This window comes from Alligator mississippiensis, chromosome 13 (assembly GCF_030867095.1).
Source record: "Alligator mississippiensis isolate rAllMis1 chromosome 13, rAllMis1, whole genome shotgun sequence".
In the NCBI taxonomy this organism is placed as follows: Eukaryota; Metazoa; Chordata; order Crocodylia; family Alligatoridae; genus Alligator; species Alligator mississippiensis.
The window spans coordinates 30,814,992-30,835,978 of record NC_081836.1 but is presented as its reverse complement, the minus strand read 5'-3'; the positions used below and the strand labels follow the sequence as shown (position 1 = coordinate 30,835,978).

General features: G+C 40.6%; 1 protein-coding gene across 3 annotated transcripts; it reads right to left on the bottom strand.

Annotated features, from left to right (window-relative positions):
- Positions 1-221: 221 nt before the first annotated feature.
- Positions 222-19,974, bottom strand: ALG1 (ALG1 chitobiosyldiphosphodolichol beta-mannosyltransferase). 3 transcript variants are annotated; one of them, XM_019493122.2, is made up of 13 exons: positions 19,742-19,973; positions 19,019-19,096; positions 17,769-17,872; positions 12,073-12,221; positions 10,111-10,200; positions 8,565-8,675; positions 8,131-8,252; positions 7,240-7,278; positions 5,914-5,973; positions 5,087-5,197; positions 3,926-4,040; positions 2,194-2,269; positions 222-1,743 (listed from the first exon to the last, which is right to left on the bottom strand). In XM_019493122.2, the coding sequence occupies exons 1-13, from the start codon at positions 19,950-19,952 to the stop codon at positions 1,612-1,614; spliced, it is 1,398 nt and encodes a 465-aa protein (XP_019348667.1). In that variant the 5' UTR covers positions 19,953-19,973; the 3' UTR covers positions 222-1,611. The 3 variants fall into 3 exon arrangements, with proteins under 3 accessions (XP_019348667.1, XP_019348668.1, XP_014454425.1); XM_019493123.2 differs by lacking the exon at positions 5,087-5,197 and having other exon boundaries at positions 19,742-19,974; XM_014598939.3 differs by lacking the exons at positions 17,769-17,872; positions 19,019-19,096; positions 19,742-19,973 and having other exon boundaries at positions 11,103-12,166.
- Between the last annotated feature and the right edge of the window lie 1,013 nt (positions 19,975-20,987).

The following is a 20,987-nucleotide window of genomic DNA, read 5'->3' as shown; positions in this document are numbered from 1 at the left end:
TGGCTTCCTCCACTTTTGTACATATTCCCTCCAAGTGTAGAAAGAGATTAGTAGTTCAGATAGATGGAGAGACTTCAGTTTTTGGGTATGGACTATGCTACAATTGATAGGCCTAGACAGATGTGCTGTCCAGGATCCAGAGTGCATTAAATGCATATCTATCCATGGGCTATATTTATTCAAAGAAAGTACTGTTGGCTACAAAGCTCCAACTCATGAGATCATAATAAATTCTAGTTTATTGGACAGGATGTGAAGTTACCAATAAAATCATAAATGCAAACTTTGAATTATGGGTGGCACTGGTCACCTTAGCACATATACACACACATGCTCTCACTCATTCAAACCCATGTAGTATACAGTAGCTGCTGTAGTGATTGTGAGAGCACTGGTGTCAGTATATCTACCTGAGACCCTGGAGTCTGCTGTTGATGGTCAGCTTCCTTCAAGGTGATGTCTTCTCCAGAAGGGGGTCGCCTGCTTGTCCTTCTGTCTCGGTAGGCCAGGTGCTGGAAGAGAGGGCGCCACTGAGGGTCACGTTTTACTGCCTTTTATCCCTTTCTGGCAGACTTGTGTGATTCCCCCCAGCATCATCTTGGCTACCCAATCCAGAGATCGTTGTCCCACGTGGGTCTTGAGTAGTACCTGAGAGCTCTTAGTCACAGGGGTCTCTGCCTGTGGGTACCTGAAGTTTTGGGAGCCCACCCTTGACTTACTGACTTAATGGCTGTATTGTCATGGGTTTTAGGAATAGTCCATAGGGTGAGTGCTCAGTTCCAGGAATCAGTTCTTTAGCTTGATTAGCTTAAAATGGAGTTCCTTTGGTTAGGCTATTGTTTACTGATGATCATCATTCACTCACATTCACTCAACAGATTTTATCACTTTACAGTTACAATTTTCAATGCAGTTTTAACAATGGTCCAGGGTGTCACTTAATTCTACAGGGAGTACATTCTTTAAGAGGTTAAAAGTATAAAATAGAAAATACAAAATGCCATGGTAAAGATGAGACAGATGAAATATGAAAATGCACTGTGAGAAATATATAAAAATGCAACATGAGGTAGTGAGGATCAAAGGCTACTGGGGACAGTAAGTGAGTTAGGTTAGCACAGGATATATTTACAGTCTTTGCAGTGGATATTTTAGTTCTTTCATTTTCTTGAGTGACACTGAGCTTAATTGATATGTAGATGTCGTTTCTACATTTCTCCTACAGAAAGCCACTTCAGCTTTCTGGCTTGCTCTGAGCCTTGCCACACCCATGCAACAAGTGTGCTAGATCTCTGCCAATACAGAGAAGGAAAAGAAATGCACAAAATGGGGGGGGGGGGTGTTATATCAATGCCCAGAAAGGAAATGTACAAAGGTTTTCTGCTACAGTACAATGCCAACACCCATACACATAGCGTCTTTCTTATTCACATAACCAGTTCAAAGCGTAGATGAAAAAGTGTGTTGCAATGGCTGCTTCAGAGTTAAAAGATTTAAAGACACTTATCTAAGACCAAGTGTAAATTTTTTATTCTGTCTCTAAAATGCATAACAATTTAGGAATGTGTCAATTGGAAGAGCAAGCTATTTTATCATTTTTTGGAAAAATCATTAATTGCTGCTAAGAAGAGGAAGTACAGTCTGGTCCCAACTCTCATCCCATCGCAGTTGCTTCGATTCCTGAAGATTTCTTCTAAACAGCTGAAGTTTTCCGTCAATTGAAGGAAATTCTGAGAAAAGCATCTAAAAAAATGAACCATGCAGAAGAACATAATTACATCATGCTTTAAAAGCTTAACCTCTCCAACTTTAATAGTCAATTACTAACAAGTTAAAAAAGATCCACAAGTATTGCATCATGACAATATTTAGAACATGCCTGCTTGCTTCAGATTCATATGACAAAAAAAATCCATAACTACAAGTAAGAATTTCATCTGAGATTGGAGATTTTAAAGTTAAATTGACAAATAGTTACATTTAGATAAATGCTGAGTAATATAAAATGATGGATTATTTCAGGCAAAAAGAAGCTGTACACAAAAACAAGCAAGAGGGAAGAGAAGCCCCCATACCAGCCAGATCCACTACCCCCTCATTTCAAATATGTAAAAGCAGCACACCTTTCCTATTTCATTTTTCACTCTTTAACAAAAGAGAAGGAAAAAAATCTTGATCCTTATGTATCTTTACCTTCAATTGTTCTGCCAGTTCATTTGAATCCCTGAATATCAAGCCATTTTCATCATGTTTAACAAGTTCATGTAAACTGTGAACAAAAACCAGTGAAGAAAATGTGAGAAAATAAAAGAATGTCACAATTGAAGATTAAATTTAAACTCTTTAATACATTGTTTAGGTATCGTACATCAAGTTGTTAGCAAACTGTACTGAATAATTCCTGCTCTTTGGAAAAAGTAAAAAGGATCCAGTAGTAACAATAAGTTGTAGAGTTTAGTCCCTAACCTTTTGTTGGTCTATCATAACTGAAGCCACTCATTTCAATAAGCAGTAGTACGCAGTATTATATCATAAGCAATCCTTTAGACAAAAAGGCCCTTCAAAGTAATGAAGTGAAGTTCAGTGAGTTGAATGGAATCTATGACAGCATCACATACTTTCTCTATTTTGATCCCCTGTAGCATATACAACTTAGATGAAACTATATTTTAAGTTTCATTTACGTTGGGCGATGAACAAGCACATAGTTTATATCCCAAAGAATAGCTTGTAAGTGCTAGGGGCAAGAGGGGACAGAAGCATATGCCCATTAGTTTATTTTCATTCTAACCCATTTTTCCTACCCCAAGAAATAAATTATACCAGCGTGAATTTTCTTGGATTTGGGTCATATTTGCTGGTAAATTCTAGTGATTTAAATAGTTGGTGAGTGTAAATTGTGTGTCAGGAAGAGATAGCGAGAGGAATGACTAAACTGCAGCAGATCTGATTTTCCTCTGAATCAGGTGGGTGAAACTACAGACTGTCCTAGTCTAACATAGTTATCTTTTCCGAGAATTTTTTCTTGTAATCTTTTTAATATATATTTCTCTCTTGAAGATGCCATAATCGTATCGAAAGCTAGTATATTTTACATGCTTATTTAACCAATAGACCATGAGTAAAGAAGGACCTTTGTTAATATGTGATGAACAAAGTCATCACAGAATATCATGTTCTGTTATTACCAATATCACAGCATACGACAAAGTATCTAAAGTTATGAAAGTCATCTATCTGCCAAAGGACTGCAAAGTGCTTTATGAACAGCAGATACAATAACCACTTCACCCAGCTCTGAGCTGAAGATAAAAGTAGGGGTGGAATTAATCATCTCTTAAGCAGTACGTAGAAACAAAAGCCGCTTGCAGATGTTTAAAAATAAACAAAAAAAACACTTTACAGGAAGAAACAGTGCATTACTTTGACCTGGCTCTGCAGCATCGGTAAAGATCAGGCACTTCAGCAGGGCTTTTTGGCACTTTTAGCTAAAGCTGGTTCAATCAGCTATTAGATAAAAGCGCCAAAAAAGCCCCACTAAAACGCTCAATCTTTACAGAAGTTGGCAAGTCACGTTGAAATAACATGCTGCTGCTTCTGAGCACATGTGGAGCTCAGCACGGGAATGTACCAAGTTTAAAGTAAATCACTGTTTTTTGCAGGGGGGAGTTAAATCTGCAAGCACCCAAAAAGAGTAGTTTAAAAACAAGATGTGGGAAAGCATATTGTAGCCCATTATAGTTAACTTTTCTACTTACTGTCCTAACCATATAGCTTTAATTATTATTTTTTCGTGGGGTAGGGGGGAGCCCTACTTAAAAATAATCTTTAAAAATGTGGAGTTTAATTTTTAGCTTTAATGTCATATGATAAGTAAAACATATTACTGTGGTATTACATTATGTCAGGGTAAATGAGCCCTTACCATTCAAAATAGATTGCACAAACAGGTAAACAACAACCAAACATGTCTACCACTTTCATTGGCAGATCCAAGCCGCTAGATGATTTATGAAGACAAACACCCAAATCCGCTGAGCCTACAAAGTAAGGACACAACTTGGCTTAATATTTCTGTCAACTGCTCTCAAGATTCATTACATAATCTGTTTTAAAAATGCTGTAGCTATTAAATAAAATGATTTGGAATGTCAGCTGTATCAGTTTGATTTGAAGAGGTATGTAAAAATTATATAATCTACTTTTGTTACGAAGAGCAGTTAGGATTGAGAAAGAAACAAGAATAACTGGTGTTAAAATAGTAGAAAGAAGAAATTTAAAAAGTAGAACATCTTAAACATTCAATCTATTCTGTCCCCCAAACCTTCCTATCAATTAGAAATCATGCAGAAATAATGAAAATTAAATCCCTTACAATGCTGTAGAAGTGATCGGTTAGATGGCCACTAAAACCTCTTCCCATCCAAATGACTTTACAACATAGTAGGAAAATGTAGGGTCTCAGTTTACAGAAATATGATTATTTACAAAGCATGACAGATGTGCATGACATTTTATAGCCATCTCAATTGACATTCCTTATCCTAAGGAGCTTAAATCAGGTATAACTTGTATTTAATCACTACTATTTTATGCTTACATGGCTTTTAGTAAGATTAAATAAATCAATCTGCTAAGGAATAGAAACATTCTATTTCCTTTAGAATCTCTTCAATTATCTTTGATTTCTTAGCTAAAATTGAACTGTATTTATTTAACTGCACATAAGAATGCACTGGAACAGAAACTAGCCCACTGTATTTTAGCGTCATTAGAAGAACAGCAGAGTGCAAACAGTAGCTGGTTTAATGCACCAAAGTAGATGCTTGTAAGACCCCATAATTGAATTCCACCCCGTGTTCCCAGAAGGAGGAGGAAAAGCTGTGCAATTTGAAAAATTAATTGATTTCTCAGGTATAACAAACAACAAAACTGATATAATTAGTTTGTTCTTAATTTGCCTGCAGTCTTGCTAGATCTGTCACCAACTGCAGCTTAACAGTTACCCATAGTCTTTGCATAAGCCTCAGACACTGTTCTCATTTCCATGTAAAGATTTTTCAGTAACTGTAAATCCATTATTTACCAAGCAGAAGAGGGTAATCCTCCGCTTCAAGCCAAGGGGTACAGATCTGGATGTGTTTAAAGTGCATTGCGTCTATCAGTCTGTTATAGTGTTCCTTCAGAGGCCCTTTGCCTTTATAAACAGAAAATAAACCCACAATATTTTAGTGTTCTGACTGTGATTAACCTAAACCTGCATAATAAAGGTTAGTGTTGCAGCATAACTCTCATTTGTGTGTTTGAAGAAGGGATTATGTCCATCTTTCTCAGGCTTGGCATAAGTCCCCAATTCAAACTGAAATTCCTGAGTGCAAACCATAAGATAATATAATAATCACCTAGAAGATGGCATACTCTATTAGTACAGCATCCTTTAGCATCATGCTGAGTTGTTAGTTCAGTATTAATTAGGAGGAAAGAGTGCCATATGCTGAACCACCTACACCACTTTCTATAAAATGTAATGTTTAATCTTTATGCATCGTTCTAGACCCCTTGCTAATAGTCCAAATTCCATTTAAATCACATTTCAAGTTCTTCTAATTTTTTCACTCTTCAAGTTTTGAAATCACTTACAAGCAAATAATTCCAGAGTACATTAACATTTCTAAATAGGTATGCCAACATATTATTTTTAAATACTACATTACATCATCATTATTTCACCATGTGCTCTAAGATGATTTGCCAAATTATTCCCAAACAGAAATAACCATTTTTATGAATTCATCAATTTTTTTAATGAATTTATCAATTTAAGAGTTAATATACAAAAATGGTAAAATTTTAGTCCATTAAGAAGCATTAGTAATGAAGGGAAATAGGAAAATAACAAGAAAAGATAATTACCTGTTATCACACATATGATAGATGGGATCCTGACTCCATCATTGATATATTGTTCATAATCTGTAGACAATAAAAAAGTATTCTATGATCTGACACATAAAATCTTTCAAGGATGGTTCTGATGGAAATATCTTACCTTCTTATTCAAGTAAACAAGTAAAGTTCAGGCAAATTAGCAAACATAAAGAAATTCACATTCTGAACACGATCCTAACATGGGTTTATTTAACTGCCATAATACAAAGCAGAAAAATAAAGGCATATTTTTCCCCTGGTATTGCTAAATCCTGTGTGTTGTGCACACAATGATTACAGAAGGAAAAAGCACATGATATGCATTCACAGGCATAGAAAGCCTGGTACACTGTTAGGCCAAATCCTTCTTCCATTGCTCAGGCAGAAAATCCCAATTTCAAAACTGCTCTTAAAAGGGATGGGTTTTTTTCATTTAAAAAAACAAACAAACAGAAAACAAGTTAGGCTGATTTCCTGGATTTATAGTGCTGACTTGCTTTCTTCATGGTATAAAAGTTAGACAGACTTTACACCCTACACAGACTTTACACTTTCAAGCTGATAGTTCATAAAGCCTGCAAGTATCTCATAAGAAACTGTAATCATTTGTTTCTCAATATAAGGTTTTATACCTGAGACATAAGGGGTGCTTTTACATGTACTACAGAGATTGGGCAGGGAGAGGGGTACCTTTATTCAACAGCTGAGATCCGCTCTAATTAAAGTGCCTACAGCATCTCATGCATCAGTGTCCCACGCTTCAAAACAGCAGCAGGGGCATTTTAACTAAATCACATTCAACAAACTTTAGTTAAAGCGTCCCTGCCACCATTTTGAAATGCAGGGCCACTGAATACACAAGACGTGGAGGCTGCTGAAGAGCTCTAATTAGCACACTCCAGCAGACTTGATTAATCGAATCTGTTCCAGCGCTCCCTGAATGTTTACAGGCACTGAAGTTTACCATATAGTTTAAGGGCAGGCTCCATCTTCCTTGAAATATTTTCAAATGCTTACTGCATTCTACTTTATCTTACATAGGAAGTAAAGTTGTACTCCACTTATCAGATTATTAGGAATATATTCCTTAACAATTTTTTTAATTGAATCCTAAGTATTACCATGATTATAACTGTTTTACTCCCATACCAAGATAAATACTTTAAATGCATCTGACTTATTTTGCTTATTATGCTTATTTAGTTCTTTGGAAAAGTTCTTAACTGTTCAGAAAGAAATGCAAAACTCTGTTCAGAATATATTCATAGTAAACCTCTTTTAAAGAGTTGGGGAAAACTCCATGATACCTACCTTCTAAGGCTTTTAAAAGAATAGAAAAGTCTTCATCCTCTGAAAAAGAAACTCTTATTAATGACAATCATAAACAGTTTAGCGGTAATGTCTTCCTCTTTTTAAAGGATAGCAGTGATGACTTTCCTCATCTACACTGCATGTCTGAATATAGTGTGCACTTTCATTATAAGCAGTATAACTGTAGAACTAATATACCAAAGCCTATAATTAATGTTGTGTTCCCACTTTCTTCCTTTAATGGAAACATTTCAAAGTTAAATGTATGCTACAGCCAACCAACATTTCAGAAAGTTTCACTATCAGTGTCATCTTATATGCTAGAACTTATGCCTCGTTACTATAAAATACGAGAAGACAAACAATTCCATACTAGCTTATTGAATAATACAGATTTTAAATGGTTTTATACTGTTTTATTCTTAGTAAATTAATACGTGCCATCATAAAAGTAACAGGAAATGAAAAGATAAAATTGTAACTTATTAGGTCCATTCTGTAGCTTCATGCAAGTGTAATATATGCATACATGATGCATTCTGCAGCTTCATGAAAGTGTTATATATGTATACATGATGTTAAAAAGTTTATAGAAACAGTATTTTTAATATAGTATGGAATATTACCCTAACTCCATACTTACACTAAACATTTGAAAGGATTATGGTCTTCGTTTTTAGGCACTGAGATACAGTCAGTACAAGTGATTTTTCTCTTTATCAGAAGAAAAGTATACAACTGTGTTGTTGCCACTATAAATGTTGTCCATGCTTTAAGATGGGGAACCAGAAAACAGCCCTAATTTTATTATTTCCTTAACATAAAGAATGACATGTTAGAGGAATACTACTGAAAAGAACAACAACATTAAATACTGCTTTGATTCAAGACCTGTCCAGCTTGTGCTGCTTATTAGAAGCGCTGGTCGTTCTTTGACGTGTGCCAAACTTCCATTTCTGACATCTAATTCTGTAAATGCTGACTTCTCAACATCTGGATGTGCAGACTCTGTTCTGCAGAAACAATTTTAAAAGAATATGTCTATTAATTCCAAAGATATGGCAGCAGGGTTATACATGGATATAAATAGATACTGTGCAAACACCATGAATTTCACAATATTCTGATTCCCAGTTTTTCCTCAACATCTCCCAGGGTACATTTATTTTGGTGCTGAGTTGCAGCTAAGTATCATGGTAACAATGATGATTTCAGGAGCCATCAGTTAGAGGAAGTTACAGAAACATATGCTGAGTTTCTAGACTACATGTACTGTCCGATTTAATCAGCTAATGAACGAAAATGCATCTTTTACCTATACATACCGTGCCTTAAATGAATCATAGTCTTTGGCAAGTTTCATGAACAATTTATGTTGAAGTTCTAATGGTGTTTCCTTAAAAAAGGCAGCTGGCTTATCATAGAGGGTTATGGCTCTGTAATGAAACAAATTCATGAGTCAAATAAAAAAAAGATACAAACTATAAAGATAAAATTCATAGGCTACAGCACTGAAAAATAGAAAGTAATTAAAGGCATTCATAAAACAAAATAATGAATGATCTGATTCTGAAAACTCTATAAACTAAATGTTTTTGAAGCAGAATAGACTTGGCATAGTAGAGTGAATCCTACAATAAAGGCACAATCTATAATGCACACTAGATGCATGTAATGCAGCCATGAACACTTGGTTTCATTTTTAGACCTGCCTCATAACTGTGTCTGTGAACATAAGCTTACATTCTGAAAAATTCCTTTGCCTTATGACTGCATAAAATCAAGCTTTCAAAAATCTGGCCAAAGCTGAATCTGCTGACAGCCTCAAACTATGGTCTGATCTATATGACAGTTCTGCTGTCTGAACACACACACACACACACACACACACACACACACACACTTTCCCTCCTGTGGAAGAGCCTTCTTTTTACAGGCACAAACAATATCTGCTCAGCAAGTGAAGGAAGGTTTCTGCAGCTACTGAGCAGAAGAGAAAAAACACATAGTGCCTCTCAAGAACTACTGGATGCCCTGCTGACATAACTGTTGTAGTGGCATTATGTGGAGCCACCAGAAGGTGTGCAAAGGTGCATGGGTTCTGCAGGATTTCTTGTGATGACTTCGTCCTGCAGAAACCTTTCAATGAAGATAAACAGTAGTGGCATCATAAGATGGGAAATTCCACTTTCAATTAAATGAAGCATTCAAGTGTCCTCAGGAGGTTTCCTAGTTAAGTTGCTACACTGTAATGTAGTACATCAAAAAAGAAAAAAAAATAAGAATCCAGATAATGCATTTCATTGCTTAGGGATAGGGTATGGGATGGAATGGGGTTAAGTGGCTGATGCTGAAGCTTACTGAGGTCAAAAATTTAAACTTCCTTTTAACACTTACATTGTAAGAGAGATACGTCTCCCAGTTTGATTAAAAAACTAAATCACCTTCTACTTGCTTCCATGTCAAAAACTCTGGATGTCCCTTCCCCAGACACCAGTAACATTTGACTCATGTGAGCTCTTGGGCCTCCTTTGGAGATGGAATTATGACAGAAAAATATATATTCATTCTTACTTAATTTTTCTGAACTATTGAGATTTTTTTCCAGAAATGTAACAAAAGTTCAATAATATGAAAGCTTTACCATCCTGTATGCTCTCCTCTTAATGCTAAAAACCGGGCAGTGGACAATCAATCGCCAAGTCTTTCAAGATCAGAAATCTTTTATAACTACTGGTTCTAGGTCAGAAAACAGTTGTTTTGATCCCAATTTTTTCAGCCCAATAAAGTAAAATTTTATATATCCAAAATCATTAGGTCCAGATAGCTGCAAAACTGCATATACTAATTTGTTTGAGGCCTTTAACTTACTTGATGTTATAATTCATTTGTAAATCTTCTTTCATTGCATTAGTCACACAAAAGTTATGGTCAGACAGACGTCCAAAAATTTTTTCATACCTAATAGAAATTAAACTTTAGTGAGAACCCAAAGGTTGTCAATTTCATTAGACAGGAATACTAAATACACTTCTCATAACTGGCAGTGCCAAATCTTTGGAGTAAAAATATTCTAGTTCAGTGGTTCTCAACTTTAGACTCAAGGCACGCATCTGAAAATGCCAGCTTAGTTTTCACTTGTTTCATGTCAGCAGAAAAATAATAAGAGCAATTCTTCTGTTGCAAAGAACTCAGAAAGATGACAACAGGTCCAAATGTTTCTAATACTATGGATTCCTAGTTGAAAGCTCCGGCTTTATCTTATGGACCATATTTGCACACCTAACATTGCACGGCATCTTGTGGCACCCCTGAAAAGATCTTGAGGCACTCCATGATGCGTCCACACCTTGGCTGAAAGTCACTGTTCTAGCTATTATGATTTTGTCTAAATTTATCAACAGTTGTGTTGCACAGTACTGTTTATCACTTGCATTTTAACATGGAAATCATGTCTAGGTTGATACTTCTCCCAGAAAGAGCCATTACATAAAGATACAGAAGAGCACATGCCTTCTCTAAACCTAATAGCCTAGGCACATATCTTTAAGGGGTCTAACATAACCCCTATACAGAGGCTCCTGTGTGAAGCAGCAACGCAATGTAGCAAGCAGTTCAGAAAACACTTACAAAAAAGGACTAAACACCAGATCCCGTTCCACCTATTATCTACATGTGATCCTATTCCACCCTATTTGAGCCCCTGAAAAACCCATTAAACTCTTCTACTTTTATAAAGCACCCTCATCTTTTTTGGCTGTGCATACACATTCAAATAATCTGGGAAAATTCTCCCAGGTTTGTTCTCCTGGTAGAAAAACTTGACAGAACCACATGTATAGACAGTCAAATGCTGAGCTTACAGTGCAGACACTGTGCAACCACAGAGGAGTCCTGTGTACACATCTCAGCGTGCTCTGCAGGCTTCCTTAGTCCACCCGGCAACAAATGGCAGTAGTGCATAGGACAGTCCTGATTGGCTGACCCAAACTGTCAGTTGCCTTCCTGTGTCTCCCTGCAACACAATGTGGAGATTGTGAAGGGGGCATGGTCTGCTCCCTGCTAGAGCGGCACAGTCCAGTGAGCAACACATAGTCTCACAGGGAGGTGGGAGTGAGGGGGAATTATACTGAAGGACTATGTTCCCTTTTGAGAGAAAACATAGCATCTATAGACATTCGCTCTCCCATGAGAAATTCTCCTGGGAATGATTTAGCCCTGGCTGTTCCCAGGTTATACTTCTCCTGCAGTGGCCATTTTTACTCTGGGATAAAAAGCGTGAACATCTGTACATTCATAGTTTCTCCTGGGAGAACACTGACTCTCTGAGAAGAAACTAAATGTCTGTATGAGGCCTTAATCTTCAGAGCAAGTCAAGAAACATAGAGAGGGCCACTCACCTTTTGCTTTACTAGTTTTTCAGGAACTTTAGTAGGGTAGACTAGGGTTCACACTTGGATGCCTACATACCTCTTAGATTCTGACATGCTGGAACAGAAACTAGCCCAAAATGTTCAGTATACATATAAAGGAGCTAGGCAAAACAAACGGGGCAAGAAGCAGATTATATTCAAATTTGAGAAACTGAAATACACAAGGAATTACAACAGAATATAGTAAAATCCCTGTTTCTCTAGAGAAAAGGCGTTCTCTATTTAATTCTAAACAGTACCCTTTCTGAAAGGAAGTGTAGGTTAGTTTGGACTCTACATATCACCTCTTTAAAGAAACTTTATTTTTCTACTTCTTATTTGCTGCTTTCCACTTTTTTTTTAATTCTATAAAACTACATGTTTTGTAAGAGGGGAAGAAAAAGAAACCTTTTATACAAACCACTTTGCAATGTTCACAATTGGATGACTTGTTCCATGAGTCAGACTCATTATGGTATATCCATAGTTGTGCCAATCGATAATCAGTTTGCTTCTTCGTACAAGACAAACTATCCAGGCAACAGCTATGCTAGGCAGACCTGGAGGATTCTGTTAAAATAAAACAAATAAAAGCAGCATCAGATTATGATCAAACAACATGCTCTCCTGCAGAGAGCAAACCAGAAAAGCCAAGGCTGTGATGGAACTCTAGCTAGCTACAAATATCAAGGACAATAAAAAGTTGTTTTTTAGATATGTGGGGAGCCAGAGGAAAATCAAGGACAGCACTGGACCCCTGCTAAACCAGATGGGACAACTGACAATCAATGCCCATGAAAAAGCAAACTTGCTCAATGGGTACTTTGCATCAGTTTTTCACCAGTCCCCTGTGAGTCAAGGAGGCCCAGGTGAGGGAGATTCCTTACCCTCCATCGAAGCTGACCTCGTGAAGGAACACCTTGAGAGGCTAGATACCTTCAAGTCAGCCAGCCCTGACGTTTACACCCAAGGGTACTCAAGGAGCTGGCAAGCATCATAGCTCAGCCCCTGGCACAGATCTTTGAGAACTCCTGGCGCTCTGGTGAAGTGCCTGAAGATTGGAAAAAGGCCAATGTCGTGCTTATCTTCAAGAAAGAGAGAAAAGTAGATCCAGCAAACTACAGGACCATCAGCCTGACCTCTATCCTGGGGAAGGTCTTGGGAAAGATGATCAAAGAGGCCATCCTTAACAAACTAGCTGATGGCAATATCCTGAGGTATAGCCAGCATGGGTTTGTTGCGGGTAGGTCTTGCTTGACCTATCTCATTTCCTTTTACTACCAGGTTACCTATCACCTGGACAAAGGGGAAGAGATTGATGTCATGTATCTTGACTTTTAAAAAAGCCTTTGATCTGGTATCCCACAATCACCTCTCAGCTAAACTGGCTAGCTGCAGCCTCGACCTCACCACAATCTGCTGGCTGGGGAACTGGCTCTGTGGTAGGACCCAGAGGGTGATGGTTGACGGAAGCCAATCGTCTTGGTGCATGGTCACCAGTGGGGTTCCTCAAGGATCTGTCCGAAGGCCTATACTGTTTAACATCCTCATCAAAGATGTGGACATTGGTGTCAGAAGCAAACTGGCCAAGTTTGCCGACAACACCAAACTCTGGGGTAAAGCATCCACACCTGAGGACAGGAGGGTGATCCAGGCAGATCTTGACAGGCTCATGAAATGGGCGGATGAGAACCTGATGGTGTTCAACAGCGAAAAATACAACTTTCTCCACCTTGGGAGGAAAAACCTGCAGCATGTTTATAGGCTCGGCAGTGCTACACTGGTTAGCACTACAGATGAAAGGGACTTGGGGGTCAAAATTGATAACAAGATGAACATGAGCCTTCAATGTGATGTTATGGCTAGAAAAGCGAGCAAAACACTGGCTTGCATCCATAGATGCTTCTCAAGCAAATCCCGGGATGTCATTCTCCCCTTGTACTTGGCCTTGGTGAGGCCGCAGCTGGAGTACTGCGTCCAGCTTTGGGCTCTACAATTCAAAAAAGATGTGGAGAAGCTTGAGAGAGTGCAGAGGAGAGCCATGAGCATGATCAGAGGTCAGGAAAACAGACCTTATGATGAGAGGCTGAGAACCATGGGACTATTCAGCCTGGAAAAGCGCAGGCTCAGGGGCGATCTGGTGGCCACCTATAAGTTTATCAGAGGTGTTCACCAGGATCTGGGGGAATGACTATTCACCAGAACGCCCCAAGGGATGACAAGATCGAATGGTCATAAACTGCTCCGTAACCAATTCAGGCTGGACGTAAGGAAGAACTTCTTTACTGTCCGAGCCCCCGAGATTTGGAATAGACTGCCGCCGGAGGTGGTTCAAGCACCCACTTTGAATGCCTTCAAGACACATTTGGATGTTTATCTTGCTGGGATCCTATGATCTCTGCTGACTTCCTGCCCCTGGGGCAGGGAGCTGGACTCGATGATTCTCTGGGGTCCCTTCCAGCCCGCATGTCTATGAAATCTATGAAACAAGTCCCAAATCCTCTTCCAGTAAAGGTAAGCAAAAGATTGGAATGACACTGCTTTAAAGAATTTAATTTTAAACTTTTGGGTTCCACTATTGCTTGAGTTCAATGACCAAAAGTCAGAGATATAGGGTATAGATATAGGATCACAGAAAAGTAGGACTAAAAAGGGACCTCATACAGTTATCTAATCTAGCCCTCTGCTCAAACCTGGATCATCTCCGACTAAACCATTCCAGCCGTATCTAGCAACTGCTTATTAACTTATGTGAAATGATATAGTTAATCGCAGTCCAGTCCACTTGATATGCACTGAACTGGGGAGAAGCAGTGCCCTGAGCTACCTGCGATTGTTATTTTAGTGATATAGATGCAAGGCATCTGACTTCGGCAGAACCCCTGGTGGTGGTCTGATATAAATAAAAGCAAACTGTATAATTTTAATTGCGATATAAATTACAAAGCAAGCAACTGTCATTTAAATAGACATTTTTATCTTGTTTTATATTTGCCTACCAGTTATTTCCTCAAAGAACTTTTTTTCTGGTTGATAGTCATTAAGATAGGTTGATCAGTAGCTAAACAGCCTTTACACAAACTCTGGTGTTTCTTTTGGCTAATGCCATATGCACATAAAACAGGCATACCACTTAGCATGCACATTTTTACATTCCTAGTGTCTCTATTTTATTATGTCAGATACCTGATTTTTATTCATGATCCATGTTGATACAACTGAATGGAAATTTTAATTTACCAAAAATTCAGAAATCCAGCATTTTAAAATTTCTTACCAGTTAAAGCTATGTCAAACGATTTGGATAAACAAGAAATCACCACCAAAATACATATTGGACGAGTGAGGTCGTGCAGTATTGGCACCGCAAACACGTTTGCAGCGCCACATACTGCACAGTTTGGTGTTCTCCATGCTGCAAGGGCACACTGCCCGAGCATGTGCTGCACCGGGTTTCTTTTCCACATTTTTTTTGACCCCTGGATATCCAGGGGTGAAGAAAAACACGGGGGAAAAAAACTACACAGTGCAAGCTCAGGCAACATGCGCTGCTGAAAAGTAGAGCTGGGACATCCAGAGCCATTCTGCAGCTGCCAACCAGCTCTGGCTGAGAGGATCGCTGTGGATGCAGCCCCAGGAGGCCCCCAGGATCCCAGGTAAGGCTGCTAAGGAGCATGGCAAAGCACGTGTGGCACAGGTGTTCCCCAGGAACAAGCAGCTGCAGCGCAAGGTGTGCCACTGCTAGTTTTCCTGGGAAGCCAAATATCCATGCACGTCTGGATGTGCTCACCATGTTTAAACCCAACAGAAAGTGCTATTTATATTTAATAAATCATTGATAGTAAATTGAACTGATTGTTTCTGCAGCTGTGTTTTCTTGGCTGTCTATTTTGGCACTGGTGCATAGGTAGGAAATCTATTCCTTCTTTCCATTTCTTACCCCCCATAGCTGAGTGGCTAGGGCACTCAAATGGAAAGCCAGAGAACTGGAGGTCCAGACCCCCTTCATCCAAAGGGAGTTTGAGCCAGAGTCTGACTTCCCAGCACAGTCCTCTAACCACTACCATACAGCAATTATTATTGGGAAAAAATGGAGAGTGACCAGTGCAGGTAGAAAGCCTCTTCCTCATGGGGAGTAAGGATCCAGACCAGCAGTCACCTCACTGAGCCACACACCCTTTCTTCTTCTTGACCACGCTCTCCTTTTTGACTGCATATACCTTCCTCACATGACTTCCCATTGAGCCAGCTTCAAAAGGAACTCTAAAAAAAGGACTGAATTTTGACTGATGTGGTATGGTGGTTAGTTATGCAAAGTCAGAGATGCCCATATTCAAACCCCCTTTGGGCAAGGAGGGGCTAAAACCCAGGTCTCAGCTTCCCAAGTGAGTGCCCAAGCCACTCCACTATTGAGGAGAAAAGACCAGATCTTTCTCCTTCTCTGCTCCTGAGTCAAGTCCCAGCAGTCCTGGGTTTTAGTCTACTACGTGGGGTTGGCAACCTACAGGTTGCAGAATTGTTGGATCTGGCCTGCAAGCCAGGGGACTTTGATGGCATTCCAGCATCAGAGGACTTTGCCAGGACACAGCAGCTCAAAAGGGAAGAGATGTAGTGGCCTGGTCCTAACAAAAGCCTGCCTTGGACCCAAACTAGGTTGCTCCAGGTAACCACTAGCAAACATTTCAAATCATTAGCCTACTACATTTTCAGGCATCTAAAGGCACTACACATCCTCAAGGTTCAGTCATATATGCCATAGCTTCTACTGCTCATACGCAGCGATCTATACATACAGGCTTACACATCCAGGAACAGAATTCTTATCTATGTGTTACTGCTAAAAATGCCAGGTAGATGCACACAAAACAACTGCCAAGACTACCAGGAAAACATAGAACCTCACCCCATGTCCTTCAAAGTTTTAAGAAACAGTAGATCTCAGCCTCTTATTAATGTCTTTAATCAGACTGGAAAAAGAAAATACACATTCTTGATTTTTCAGATGCCAGTAAGTTTCTCAGTTTTGCATGAACTAATTATTGAATTGAACTGAACTGTATAAACTGAAATGTCCTCCCTGTGAATGCAGAAGAGGCTACTACTGTCAAAAGCTTAGGTGCTTAGCCAATAACTTCTACCAGTTTAATAGTGTGACTTTCTTTAAAATATTTTCAATAATCAAGCAATACTTGTTTGTGTTTTAAAGTAAAAATGAGTATAGGGACAATTAAATGGATAAAGGTCTTAACGCAGGTTATCATAATTTAAAATTTTAATTTATTAAGTAAACTAAATTTAAATAAAACTTCTGGCTTAAATAATAAAACTCCAGTCTACACTAAATTCTCATTAGCACAGTTTGAAGCTTAAAAAATTAATATACACTATATAATTGAATTCACTCATTTTAAGCGTGTATATTTGACTGTAAAATTCAGCATGTGTGTTACTACACATAGGACAAATTCTGGATATGGAAAATGAATGTAGCATTTGTAATTTACACTGACATTTCAACTGCCTCATTCCTAGTCAACACTGGGTATAAATGTGAATTACAAATTTTATTCTCACATGTGGATCAAAATTTGCTATCAGTGAATATTCAAGCACCTGAGCTAAAAGTTCATTCTTCGTTTGTACCATTTATGTTTGAATGCTAAAACATTCAGGTTAACAAAAAAAGATCACAAATACATGACTTAAAGTTCATTTAAAAAAAAAACAAGTATCTCTGAAAATTCATTTCTAGCATTCGTGCAGCTCTAACAGTTTTAATGGCAAAAAGAGCAGTAATTACGCTTTTTGATACCATTGGAAAGATATTCTACAGCAGGGGTGAATGACCTGTAGCACAAGTGCTGCAAGTGGTACAGGTAGCCTGTGTGCAGGGCATGTGGCAGGCTGGGACGGGGACAGGCAGTACATCAGCAGAAAGGGCAGGGAGCAGAAAGCAGAGCAACAGATCAGGCAGGGAGCCCATGGCAGAGCAGCAGATGGGGAAAGGGGAAGGGGATTAAAGTAGCACTCAGAAGCAGTGCAGGGCTGGTTTATGGTTGACAAACATTCAAACTGTTCTACAGTGAGATAAAATACATACATTAAAAAGATATGTACCTGAAGAAGAATGTAAGATGGATGATCTATTTTCATCAGTGCATACAACAGCTGCAATACCTGTGCAATAACTTTTATAATGTACTGCAAAATCTTAGGACCAACTGTAAAAGGACAGAAAAGTTTGTCAAAATTTCACAAAGCCCATCCAAAATATGCAGCACTTAGAATCTTCAGCAAAACTTGAGGGGGAAGAATTTTTTAAAAGTAAAGACATCTTTTACTAAAACAGAATTGTTTTTTAGGGAAAATAATGTTTAATTCCACTGCACACTTTATTACTGAAAAAGAATACACAGTGTAGATGTACAGATGAACACGGGGTGCATCCAGATGAGTGGACACATGCAGTTTGCAGCACCTCAGAGCTGTTTGAGGAGCTGCACACCACACACCGCACAAATGCAACAGTTCACCGCACTCCTAATTTGCAGTGCAGTGCCAAAACTTGACACTGAGAGATCCCAGTGTCAAAAAAAAAAACAACCTGCTGCTGCTGCAAAAAAAAATGGTGTGGTGCAGTCCAGAAGCTGGGTCATCCAGGGAGACACTGGCTGCTGACCATGCCATCTCCCCTCCTCTAGCTGTCTCCCAGCTCCCCGAACATGGTGGAGCCTGGAAGAAGTGGGGCAAACAACCATTTCTATCGGGTAGGGTATTTTGCCCTGCACCAAACCACATATGTAGGCACACAAGTAGTGGCAGAAAGCAACGGCACAAATCTGTGCTGCTATTTTTGCCACAGCAAATGCACACCACTGCACATGTGCACTCGTTTGGACACGGCCATACAATTTATACAAGTGTACTCAGCCACTTTTTCAGAAGTGGGCCAATTCACTTCAAGGCATCATCCAGTTTTAGTACCAATAGTCTGAATAGGTAAAACTAGATATCTATTGAGAGGATAAGCTTGCATTCTCTCCAAATTCAGATCTCGGGTACAATAAGATCCCACTCATCTTTTAAAAAATGCTTATGGAATTATCTCTGCTTTTAAACAAGCAATGATAATAATATTTTAGAGGTCAAGTATGGGTCTTTAAAACTGCTTTTTATGTGCATAACATTTTTACAAAACAGAAGCAAAGAACAATTTTTATGTAGCCATGTGACTAATAACCAAGTCATAAGCTGACCCAAGGTGATCTAACCCCAGCTGACTTCCTGCCCCTTGGGCAGGGGGCTGGACCTGATCATCTCCCAAGGTCCTTTCCAGTCCTAATGTCTATGAAATCTGTGAAGCTTACCTTGTAATACTTTAAGTTCTGAAATAGGTACAATGTGTATTCTTTCATTGCACAAAGTATCATTGTGTGGCTTTGTGTCTAGAAGAGAAAAAAAACCTCTCTGTAAAAATGTGTTTATCAAACATGCTCTACAAGACCATTAATACAATGGCACTTATTACCCTTGAAGACTAAGAATTAAGGGAAAATATAATTTCAACACAGTCACTTTGATTGAGGACATATTGCCAGCATCATATGTAGGACACTGTGGGCAAAGTTAACGGTTTTGATAAGTCACTGGGGAAGTTGTTTGTACTGTATACTACTCGTATTAAACAGTGCCTGGGCAGCCCAGCCAGGTTCACAGCTCCGGGACCTGTACCGAGCTACCCATCCCAGTGATTCTCCACGTTTCCAGATTCAAAGCACCGCTTCAGAAAGGCCAGCTCTTCATTTTCACTTGTTCTTATGACTACAGAAAAATAACATTTTTTTTTCCCACTGTAAAGACCCCAGGAGGACCAGGGCAGGGCACAAGCTGCTGACACCACTGATCCCTGGTGGATCCTGATGATGCATCTAATAGCCCTGGTGCTGCGCAGCCCGCTGTCCCACCCCGACCTTTCCCGGGGCCGCGGGCCTATAAACCCGATCGGGGGGCGGCGAGGGAAGTGCAGGCGCGCCCAGCAGGACCCTGCACGGCCCCGAGCCGGGGGAGGCGGGCGGGACCGCGGCACTCACGCAGGAAGCCGAGCAGGGCGACGCGGCGGCCGTGCCGGGCCAGCGACAGCGCGTGGTACTGCATGCGCGGGCTCCGGCCCAGGTCCCCCAGCACCGCCACGCACACCAGCCCCGGCCCCACCGGCCGCACCCGGCCGCGCCAGCGCCACAGCAGCAGCCCGCACAGCGCCAGCCCCACCGCCGCCAGCGCCTGCACCATGGGGGCCGCCATCTTGGCGCAGGCGACGGGAGTCGGCGCCCCCTGGTGGCTCGGCGAGCGGGAGCCGCCATTTTGGAGCGGGGGCGGGGCTGGAGGAGGCTTCCCGCGCATGCGTTGGGCCGGGAGCCCCGCCCCCCTGCGCAGCTGGCGCTCCGGCGTGGAGCGTGCCGGGGTTCCGCCTTCACAGTTCAGTAAAAAGCGTGTGAGCTGTTGAGCCGGATGTGGAGAGTAGAGCAGTGGGGTTTTAAAATGCAATAGTCACGTGCATTTGCTTTCCTGAGGCAATAGTTCATGAATGTCATTGCATCCTGTGATAAACGCCCCAATAGCTTCAGACAGGGTTGGCGCCCCAATTGCTCAGGCGGTGCCACGGTGCAGAAGCACGAGCCCGGCAGCGCTGCCTGCACCGGCCCTGGCACCTGCTGCGGGTGAAGCCTCGTGTGAAGGGCCGCGCCAGTGCCCACGGCTCCTCCGCCTGGCAGGAAGCCACTGGTCTACTTGAAGCCGGAGGCCAGGCCCTGCGGTGCGGGCGCGGGGGCTGAGGCCTGTGTGCTCCCAGGGTCCTCTGCAGCCAGGCAGTGAAGGGCGCTTTCTGCCCAGAGGCCCGTCCAGTGCCTTTACCACCTGCATGGCAGGTTCAGTAGAAGACCCCCCCCCAAACCAGGCCTCTTAAATGTCAGGTTTTGCATGAGGGAGCCCCAGGATCAGCCTTGGCAGCAGCACTTCCAAGCAGCCTGGCTTCCCCGGGGCAATAGTACGCGCATGGGGGTTTTTATTTTATCCCGTGCAGCCACGTGTGCACAGATGAATGGGAGCACACAAGTGCTTGTGTATAAGCCCTGGGGGCCAGTTGCTCTCTCTTGTGCATCCATAGGGTGGCAGGAGTGGCCAGCATTACAGCTCTTCTCCCTCCAGAGACGCCAGTTAGCTGCAAAAAGCAGTTTTAAAACTGAAAGCCAGAACACTTTCCTTATACTTTCAACCAGCGTTTGGGAATGGGGGCAATCAGGAGGGTTTTGGCAGCAGAAAGATCTGAGAGGCTGGCTA

Bases quoted from the DNA above. Each gene is read 5' to 3' on its own strand.
- ALG1 (XM_019493122.2), bottom strand. From the start codon at position 19,952: ATGGCGGCCCCCATGGTGCAGGCGCTGGCGGCGGTGGGGCTGGCGCTG. The intron at 8,253-8,564 runs GTATGTATAGGT...TTGTTTCTGCAG, and splicing joins TATGATTCATTTAAGGCACG to AACAGAGTCTGCACATCCAG. The intron at 2,270-3,925 runs GTAAGGGCTCAT...TTTTGTTCACAG, and splicing joins TGTGCAATCTATTTTGAATG to TTTACATGAACTTGTTAAAC.